Source organism: Sinocyclocheilus anshuiensis, unplaced genomic scaffold (genome assembly GCF_001515605.1).
Source record: "Sinocyclocheilus anshuiensis isolate Anshui unplaced genomic scaffold, SAMN03320099.WGS_v1.1 scaffold620, whole genome shotgun sequence".
In the NCBI taxonomy this organism is placed as follows: Eukaryota; Metazoa; Chordata; class Actinopteri; order Cypriniformes; family Cyprinidae; genus Sinocyclocheilus; species Sinocyclocheilus anshuiensis.
The window spans coordinates 299,497-310,526 of NW_015557087.1; the positions used below are offsets into that span (position 1 = coordinate 299,497).

General features: G+C 34.2%; 1 protein-coding gene across 1 annotated transcript in view; it reads right to left on the bottom strand.

Moving 5' to 3' along the window:
• Positions 1-6,627: 6,627 nt before the first annotated feature.
• efna4 (ephrin A4) overlaps positions 6,628-11,030 on the bottom strand; it is a 49,993-nt gene continuing 45,590 nt past the window's right edge. The window contains exons 4-5 of the mRNA XM_016471824.1: positions 8,624-8,650; positions 6,628-7,757 (exon numbers count right to left, since the gene is read on the bottom strand). Of these exons, the coding sequence (XP_016327310.1) occupies positions 7,660-7,757; positions 8,624-8,650 (125 nt within the window). The 3' untranslated portion in view covers positions 6,628-7,659. The remainder of the gene's footprint in view (positions 7,758-8,623; positions 8,651-11,030) is intronic.

An 11,030-nucleotide genomic window follows, 5' to 3' on the forward strand; every position in this document is an offset into this window, starting at 1 on the left:
CGTTCATCTGGTCAGAGGAGAACTGGCCCCCGACTGAGCCTGGTTTCTCCCAAGGTTTTTTCTCCATTCTGTCACCGATGGAGTTTTGGTTCCTTGCCGCTGTCGCCTCTGGCTTGCTTAGTTGAGGACACTTCATTTCCAGCGATACCGTTGACTTGATTGCAAAGATACTATTTAAACTGAGCTGGATGTTGACATCACTGAATTCAATGATGAACTGTCTTTAACTGAAAAATTAGTGTTTACTATTGTCATTTTGCATTATTGACACACTATTTTCCTAATTAATGCTGTTCAGTTGCTTTGACACAATCTGTATTGTTAAAAGCGCTATATAAATAAAGGTGACTTGACTTGACTTGACATGCTTATAAATGCACATACACACTAGAAGTGCAAAGGTTTTAGTTAGGGAAATCAATGTTATACAGTATGTTAATGTTATACTTTGTTCTTATTCTTGCACCCATGAATCCAATTTATTTTCTCTCTATCAGTCTCTCTATTTGTCTTCATTACTTGAATTACTGGAATAGCTATATCTATTAGAAGTGGGTGTCCACAAATATTGATGTAAAGTACAAAATGTCACATCTTTTCTCTTTATCAGGATCATATTTCAGAATGCTGAAATATTTCAGTCATGCTTAATTCCAGCATGACTCATGTAACTCTCCTTAAGGAGTGGCAACTTGTTTTCTACGATACTCCAATGAAAGGCGGAATCATCACTCACTCTTGTCATCAACTGACAGTACAGCACCATATAAATTAAAAAAAAAATCATCTTGAGTTTCTCACAACCACCCAACATCAGAAAGGTGAGTTTGATATATTTTATATTGTGTGTATGACTATACATAGGCCATTAATAGAGATATCGAACTCAGAATTTGAATATAGATTCAAGAGCAGTATTTGACTGTTCATTACAATTTTTGTAAAATTTGTTGTAAATTAAGTAAATAAAATGAATCAGAGTTTGTTTTATGTTTTACAAGTAAATACTATTTCAATCTTTTTACTTCAAAATTTCATGTTTAATTCAATGTTACTTGCAGTTTCTTTTTAATTATTTGTGAAATTTACAAGCAATTTCTGATCAAAAATTATTTAAAAGGAAATCATACTTTTTTTTTTCAGTATACGCTCTTGTTCAAATAGGAGTATTTTACAAGATTAGAGTACATTTTTGTTGTCTTATAAATAAATAAATAGGGAACATATTATTGCACCTTTTGTTGTTTGCTTTTGGCATCTGATAGAGCATGTATTGTGAAGTTTAGATATCATAAATTTGACTCTTTAGTGAGTTTTAAATATTCTCTTCATTAAAACAGTTGACTGTGGTGAGAACACCTGGAACTGATCAAAACATCAGTCACTGTTGACTTTAATCATATCTTTTAAAACTTTATACAATATCTTTTCAAACTGCCAATGTTATCTTGACAGCTGGAGGGGATTTCAACTTCATCTTTTTTTTTTCTTTAAAGTGTTTCATTTATTAATTAGACAATATTTAGGTAACTTATGATTTGGTATATTCTGTGTACTATGTTGGACATCCGGGCTAATTGTCCACACACTTAAACGGAACCTTCACTCTATCATATTTTATTAAAGTGTCCCAACAATTGAATGAGACTGTCATGCTTTTTATACATTAAAATATTTTCATATATTCTAAGGCTGATGATACACGGGGCAACTTTTTTTGAGCAATGTTGCTTGGGCATTTTCCCATTGAGAATGGGTAATAAATTTCTATCTGGGTACTTTAGATCAGCCGTGGGCCCTGTGTCTTGGATGCCCGTTGACGGCACAGTTGGCCAAAGCAACATTGCTCAAAAAGTTGCCCCGTGTATCATCAGCCTAACTGTCGTTTTTCTTTTTTGAATTGTTTTCATTTAGATACTATGGCTGGAACTTTGAAACTCGTCACGTGGAACACTTGTGGAATTAGAGACACAGCTGATGTCGAACAGAAAAAAAACAAGATTGGTCAAAGGCTGCATGAACTACAAGCATCTGTTGCATTTCTTCAAGAGACACATATAGGTATCAATGATGTTAGCCATGTTGAAAACATTCGTGGTTGGAAACCATTTTACAGTGTTCATCATCCACGTAGCAAAGGTGTCGCAATACTGATAAAAAATGATTTGCCTTTTGAGCATATAAAATATGATATAGACCCCACAGGCAGCTACATTGTAATTATCTGCAAATTATATGGTAAATGCTTCACTCTAGTGAATGTATATAACCATGCAAAAGAACACAAAGTCTTGCAGTGTCTTTCTGAATATCTTTGTCAGACTGCCAAAGGTGTCTTGATAGTTGCAGGGGATTTCAATACGGTTCTAAGCACAGATCTTGACCGGGAGTATCCAACTGGACATACAGAGGCCCTTAGACCTTATCTCGAAGAATTCATCTTGTCTTTAATGCTTGTAGATGTCTGGGGACTTAAAAATCATTGTAAGAGAGATTCATTTACTCGTCTTCCATGGAAACCATCCAAACAAAAAAAACAAAACACATCAAGTCCGAAGAACAAGAAAAGGGGTGCATCAAGACTAGACATGGTCTTCATGCCACGAAATGATGTGTGGCTTGCTGAGAGTTGTGAAATCTACCAAGTTCAAAGGGATATTTCAGATCACCTCCCTGTAGTTCTTAGTCTGTGTTTGCCAAAACCAGATTACACTACAACTGTTCGCTCAAAAGACCCGATAGCATGTTCTAGTAGCATAAAAGACATGGTCTTCAGAAAGAGACCTTATAAGAGGAGAGCAGGTGAAATCAGTGAAGCTGAAGTTTTGAAAGCTTTAATGTCCTATGTAGAATATGAAACCCCACTTGGGGAAAATATGGAAACCTTTAAGATTAACAAAGACCAAAAACTACAAGAACTTAAAGAGCTTTTTAACCAAATGATTACAGAAGGAATTCCAAAGGGCTTCACTGACAGTGTGGTAGAAAATGGAAGACACCACTTCAGAGCAAAGTACATGATACTTGCCACAGTACTTGTTAGGCGAATGGAAAAATTTCTTCAGCCCTCATTCAAAAGCAAACCAATGAAAATGAGTTACAAACTCTTCATTGTTGTTAGCTTTTGTGGGATGCCCAAAAAAATCGAAAAGCGTTTTTTAAAACAAGCTTTGAAATCACTGAAACACATCCATCCCTCACCTCCACGTGACTTCAGGATTGTGGAAAACCTGCTTCCAAACACTGACCAATATAAAGAGCTTAGAAAAGACTGCCCACTTACACCAACTCTTTTGACAATGGCTCTGAAACACCTAGCCTGTACCTTAAAGAAAGATTTGGAAGAATCTGTGGTTGATGTATGCCATCATAGAAAATGCATTACAATCTACATGAATGCTGACAAATATGTCATTCTAAAGAAAAAAATTAAAATGTTTCAATTAAAATCAGGAATTGCCCTTTCACCAAAAGTAGGTCGGGTTTGGAGAAAGTGTTCAAACACAAAATAGGCTATGCGTTTAGAAATGTGCAAGACACATTCAAGGCTGATATGTACAGAAATAAAGTAGACATGACACAGGTGATGGATGGATGCAAATGACTATATGCTTAAAACTGGAATTCCTCAACCTAAATGATTAAACAAGCTTCTAACAGCTGAAATACCAAACAACTTGGGAGAATAAAAAACCTTTCTACTGATTCCGGAAAACACCAGAAGAAAGGTGTCCAGGGTTCCTGATCACCTGCGTGAACATGCCATATAGTCCTGCTGCAGGGAGGCATGAGGAATGCAGATGCAGCCAATAAACGTCAATGTCCATAATGTAAGAGGCCTAAGACAGAGCTACAGGGAGACAGGAAGGACAGCTGATCGTCCTTGCAGTGACAGACCACGTGTAACCATTTGTCCCCCAGACATGTTCAAGAACTTGCAAGTGCCTTGGTGAAAGAGTGAGGAAACATCTCACAGCAGGAACTGGCGAATCTGGTCCAGTCCATGAGGAAGAGATGCTCTGCAGTCTTTTAAGCAGCTGGTGGCCACACGACATACTCACTTCTGCAACTTTTTGTCTTAGTTGATGAATCTTTTTATATTCATACAAATATTTACACGTTAAGAAATTTGCTGGAAATAAAAGCAGTTGAATATGAAAGGATGTTTCTATTTTTGTGCATGTCTCTCAGATATCTATATAATGTTGTATTGTTTTTCTTTTGCGGTTTAATATTATGTTGTGCTGTGTTGTCCATCAAGGTCTCTAATGTTGTGAATAATTATCCATTGCATTTCATTTGGTATAAACACTTGTTGAAAATGTTTTGGTTCAATACTAATGCTCAATAAACTCATTTTTACAATCTCGTCGCCTCCTGTTACCTGCTGTTCCCCTGCCTCTTGGGCTGACAGAATAATTAACAATCTGTTGACTATTTTGGATATTAAAACTAGGGGGTAGAGACAGAGCTGGATCTGAATGAGGCTGGGTCTGACACTTCAGTCTATTGATGTCACTGGTGAGAGAAGACACAATGGCTGATAATCTGGTTTCTTGGGATTTTTATAGTTCTAAAAACATGTTGTCATACCACAGATATGTCTCAATATAATCATATCGCCATATTCAATCATTTGTGGAAAGGGGGTATTATAGATATTACAGATAGATGCTTCCTTCATTGACTGAGCATGACACCTGCACTCTCAGAACAGAGGTACAAAAGCTGTCACTGAGGCGGTAACCTTTCAAAAGGTACAAATATGTACCATTTAGGTATTAATATGTAACTTTAAGGTAGCAATATGCACCCTTTAGGGGTAAATAAGGTACAAAGGTGTAGATTTAAATCGCGATTCTGACAGGTTGTAATTATTTCTATTGGTTCACCAAACTCGAACTTTGGAACAAAACAACATTTTGCATGAGCTTCTACTTCCTCTGTCCCACATTTGTATGCATATGAATGGAAGACAATGGAATGAAAAAAGTGTAGTAGTGTGACACCCATTAACTCAAAAGTACAAAACAACTGAAATGGTATGGCATGCAGGACGTAAAAAGTGCAGTTCTTGTGCCGTCCATTAGTGCACAGAGGAGTGGGCCAAAATTGATACAGAAGTTACTGAAAAAAAAAGCATTCTGGTTGTGTTTGTTGTCCTAACAGCTATCGGCTGCAAGGGGATTGTGAATAGGATCTGATGACATTTAGCATAAAAATATGCAAAAATACAGAAAATTACTTTCATAGCATTGTATTGAAAACTTTTATAGCAACAAGTGTCTGAGAAACACATAGGGTGTATAGTATATGAGTACACACATGTGGGATAATGACATTCACCATCGTTGTTTAGAAATTTAATATCCAAATATTAACATCCAAAATTAACACACATTATTCATGTTGTTGCTGCAGATCTATATAATTATAGACTTTACATAATATCTCAGTTCAGTTGGCTGTTTTTTTTTTTTGTTTTGGTGAGGAATGAGTCATGGTGACTCATAACACTGCACACCTTCTCTTTTGTGTGACTGTCCACATGAACAGGGTTTCTTAAATAGCATTTCTGCGGCTCCGTGTGGGACAGGTGCCATCTAGAGGAGACAAACAGACCCCCTGATATGCACTGAAGGTCAAATTATTTTGTAATATAATTACAATAATTATTACAGTAGAAATTAATCTGCTTTCCTATTAATCTGCTATTCATTTATTTAACAAAATGATGAGAATTTCAAATTACTGAAGCTAAATTCGATCATACAGCTTGGCCACACATGAATAAAAAAGGAAAACCCTAAAGAAAATTAAAAAAAAAACAGGAGCTCATTTTGCAAAATTATTTCTCATGACTGGCTCCAGATTCACTTTCAAGAAACACTTATATGAAACAGGAATTTACACTGTAAAAAAAAAACGTGGAATGTACAGTTTGAAACGCATTGTTTTATTTTTGTAGCTCATTTTGCTGTCGAAAAATGGCTAAGACAAAAGTTCTTCACAGAAGATCCTGATCAGTTCACAAAAATGTGAAACATTCAAATTACAAAGAAAATGACATTCCTACATACTAAAAACTATATTTAAAAAAATCTGTAAACTGATTGTTCTGTTTTGGCAGACATGATTTGCATCTGAAAATATGAAATTAACAGAAAACTAGAGAAACAAAAAACAAAACAGTTATCATTACCACAGAATATGTATTACAATTCTAAAACTCAAAAAGGGGACAAAATGACTTAACTATTATTAGAACTGAATTGAAAAATGTAAAAATATTCATTTCAAACACTTATTTAAACAAACAAACAAACAACCAAAAATAGTTCAATTATTTAAATAGAAACATTTCCAGCTTTTCTTATTTTGGGCTATTTTTGATCATCTTACATATCAATATTGGTATTCTAGATACAAGCATCAAAACAATATTGTTTTTTCTTTTCCTGATAATATGTATTATTCATTGTTCAAATTAAAATTACAGTAAATAAAATATCTTGGTTAAAAAAGAAATTAAACAACACTAAGGAAATTGTTTTCCCTATAATCAATACATTTCAGACTAACTGAAAAACAAAAAAAACAGATTGCTTATGGTTATGGATCATTAAAATATATTTTGCATATTCCCTCATTAAGTTAAACAAAATGAACACTTTCGTTACATAGAATTCACATACCCACAACAATTATGTGAGAAAACAAACAAACAAATGATGATGTTGTATATGAACCTGATTAAGTGCCTTATTAAACTGCTTTTATGCTTTACAGAGAGTTAAGAAACACGCAGACCAATCAGAGGAGTCCATACTGAGAAGTGCCTGATCATACATGCCCCACAAGTGATGAACAGGAAGTAGTTTCTTCTCTTCCTGTGTGGTCCATGCAGGCCGTCACTCAGTCATGCAAATTACAAATTTCAAATACATTTTTAAAGAAATTCAAGACACAAAAATTCCAGGATATTCCAGGTAATTCCAGAGTTCTGCAGGGTTGCATAAAGTCAATACAGCAAAACAATTTTTAAATGCTGTGGTCTGGCTTTGGTTTCAATGTATTGTTTTTTTTTTTCAAAGAGAAAAAATGTAAAAAATGCACAAAAAGTATTTTTTTTCAAGCTGTTGATCATTGGATATGGTAGTGATCACACCTTTGAATGGTCACTCTGTCCCTGATCTTTCACTCAGTAGTACAAACAGCAGGACCGAGGAGCTTCATCCTCCTCATCTTTGGCTCAGTTTGTTGTACAGTAGGACAGAGGGAGGGGGCGGGGGGAGCAGGGGCTTGTAAAGGAATGTCTGACTCTCAAGGACAGGTGGATTAAAAGAAAATGAACAGTAAGATAAGCTCTTTGAAGGTAGATTAGTGTCGCTCTGTTACAGAGTGAACTTTCATCAGAGCAGACAGGAGTAAGGAGCCACTGAGAGTGGACGGAGAGAGAGACAACCAGAAAGGAAATGGAGGGATGGGGATTAATAGCGTGACAAAAATGACAGAGAAAAGGAGTACGAGAGAGAGAGTCTATGTGTGTGTGTAATCCACAGAAGTAGAGCAAGCATTTACTGTAACGCAACTGGCTATGGAGGAATATCTGCCGCAACAGAGCACTTGTTTTTAGGTTTTATGTTTCAAAAAGAAATATTAGAGAAAATAAGGCAACAAGAGGAAGATGAGGAGGAGAGAGAGTCGTCCGACTGTCACCGGATGGACAGCACTGCTGTGTGATGGTCTCTCTGTGGCTATAATAATCATAAAAAGGTGAAACAGACAAACAAATAAATATGATGTAAAAATACATATGCATACACACACACACACACACACACACACATTTGGGAAGCACACTATATCGGCACCTGAGATTTTGTAAACCAATCCGTATTGGCGCATATTGGATATTTAATTGTTTTTACCCATTTTAACATTGACATCTAGCATCTTTATAGCTCCTGAAATCTAAGAATGCAGTTTTATATGTATAAAAATAGACTTAATTCTGTTCATAGTGGTCATAAAAAATTAAAACAATGATAAAAAATAATTTAGCATAAGGTATATGCAAAATAACTATAATTATAATCAAATAATTACTGGTGCGGCAAGGGCGCACACAAAACCTGTTCATAATTTAAAAATGTTTATGATCAACAATAATATATACGTGTATGTATTAAGTAGTGTAACCATTTCAATTACTTTATTAAAGTAATGTAAATTATTACATTTGATTACTTTTTGATTACTTTTCCAAATTTCTAAGGAATGTTTTCAACTGTTAATAATTTTCAAACATTTAAACCAGGATAACCTTACAGTAGTACTCAACAATAATTACTGTCATTCAAAATCTTTAATCACTTAAATTCAGATTATAATAATTTATTTTTAAAGCACAGCCACCACAAAATTACACTTTAGCAACTCTTTACTTTGAGACTGTTACACACACACACACACACACACACACACACACATATATTTAATAATATTCAATAATAAAAAAATAATTTGCTTTTTTAATAATTAAAAAAATGATTTTGTAGTTCTATATCACATTATAATCCAAGGGACCTTACAAATAAAGTGTATGCCAATAAACACTAACCTTCTCGTCTTGATGATCCAGCTGTTGCTACAGGATATAAAGAGAGGGAGGGAGAAAGAGAGAGAGACATGTGAGATGTAAGTGCTTTCTACATTTTTTGTTTGTTTGTTTTTGAAGAACTACAAACTTGGAACATCATTCTTGAGAACAAATGAAGAGAAGAACGCACATAGAGACACATTTAACATTACTCAGGCAGAAACATAGTGAAAAATTACTAACGGCTGCACAACCCCAAAATACATCCTCAATGCAAATTCTCTTAAAGGTCGCATACAGAAAGAGAGCAGAAAAAAAAATGAAGGTGGAAGGAGATGAAAGATTCTGCAAGAAACAAAAAAAAAAAAGTGGACTGGAAGGATGAACAAAAGAAAGGAGCGTGGAAAAGGAAAGATTTAGAGGGGGGAAAGGAGCAAGAGATAAAAGACTGAACAGAGAAGGGCCACAAAAGCAACAAAGATAGAGTGATGGAGCGAAACACAGGAGAAGACAGAGAAGAGGAGGAAGTATGAGAAAAGCAGAGCGAGAACGAACAGGGAAGAGAATCTGAAAGAAGGTCAGACGGCAAAAGGAAAGAGACAAAAGTGGGAAGGAGGGAGGGAGTTTGTGTCTGTGTGTCACTCTCTCAACAGGGGGTCAGACTGAGAAACATAATGGAGAAAAGATGAATGGAGAAAGAGAGAGAGAGAGAGACATACAGAGATATCGCAGATGTGGAGGAAAGTAGAGCATAGTAGACTAAACAAGAGCAGAAAAGTGTTACCTAAAACTACAGAGCGAGTTGAAAGTGGAAGACAAGTGTACAAACAAGCATGTAGTTCACACTTAAGATAAACTTTTTCAAAAAAATGTAATTCATGTGAGTGGTATTCTATGACTGTGCCCTTTTTAGATTTTAAATTTTGAAATCAGCTTCGTGCCTTCACTGGTATGTTTGTTTAAAATGGACAAATAACAATAATAATAATTAAAAAAAAAAAATTTAAGTTACAATTCATTTCATGTACTTTCTCAGTTAATCTGGACACACAAACTGCATGTATAATAATTATAAAATATTTGGAAAAATGGTTTACAATGTTTTAAATGAAGCATAGCAAGTCACACCGCAGGACGTCAATTTTCCAAAAGCATTTCACGTCAACTAATTGGCTGCTCGTTAAGCAAAATCAAGTTAACACACATTAGTTCAAGTTAGTTTAACCCATCATTAACACTTGACCAAACGGAGAGATAAAATCCTTCATTAAAGATTTAATTCAAACATGCCTTCTTTTGATGAGGACACTGACTTTTGTCAATATTTACAGTCAAGAAATAAGAGAAAATGTGTGCAGATAAAATGAAATTGCCTCAATAGAAAAGATCTACGAATGAGCATCAAAACAATAGAAACATATACAATTAAATCATAGTAAATTAAAATTTGAAAAACAATGCATAAATGTAATGCATTTATAATGAACCACTAATCAAACATTGTTTGACTTTATCATATATAGCTCATGTAACATGTACCATTCTGCTACTTTTTGTCCACATTTATCTTTCCACAAATCAAATCTTGGAACACAGGAAAGCATGAAAAAAGATTTTCAAATTTAAATTCATTTCAACACTATATTACATGACAAGGGCATGAAATGATTCATCTATAATTGTTATAGATTAAAAGATTAATCTATAATATAGGATTAATCTATAATCTATATTTTAACCATAAATAAAATAAATAAACAAACAAACAAATCATTATTAATACGATTAAACTAACTGAAATAAAAATACTTTTTGCAAAACACAAAAACAGCGTGCAATGATTGATTTTGAAATGCTGAGAGGAGTCTGAATTAAACCGTTGTTTACATCTGACAGCATACAAAAAAGTAAAAAATAAAATGTATTTAATAAAATCTAATAAAAATGTAAAAAATAGACAAATACAAAATATGCATTCATTTACAAAGTAATGGTAATTTTAGACATGTAATGACAAAACCTTAATCAGGCATTAAATAAAACTAAGATGAATAAGATTTTATATTATTATTTATATGTTCTGTTCTTCTATTGCCTAATTATTATTCAAATATACCAAAGTACATAATGCACATAATTGTTTTGAACATTGTTTTGAATGGAAAAGGCAACTTACACTGAAATGGAAAAAAAAGAGAGAAGATCATTAGTCTTGAAGAAAAATATATTATTTCGACAAAAATTTAAACCTATTTTTTTGCTCTTACTGAAGTTAAATGAAATGTTTGCTTCAACAAAATGGCAGTTTTTTTGTTTTCAAGCACAAAATGGCTGCAGTTGCGCTTTCCTTGCATAAAACATGGCTGCCATGGTATGATGCAGAGAACGACTGGGAAGAGGATGTGAGAGATTGAGAACAGAAGAGGGG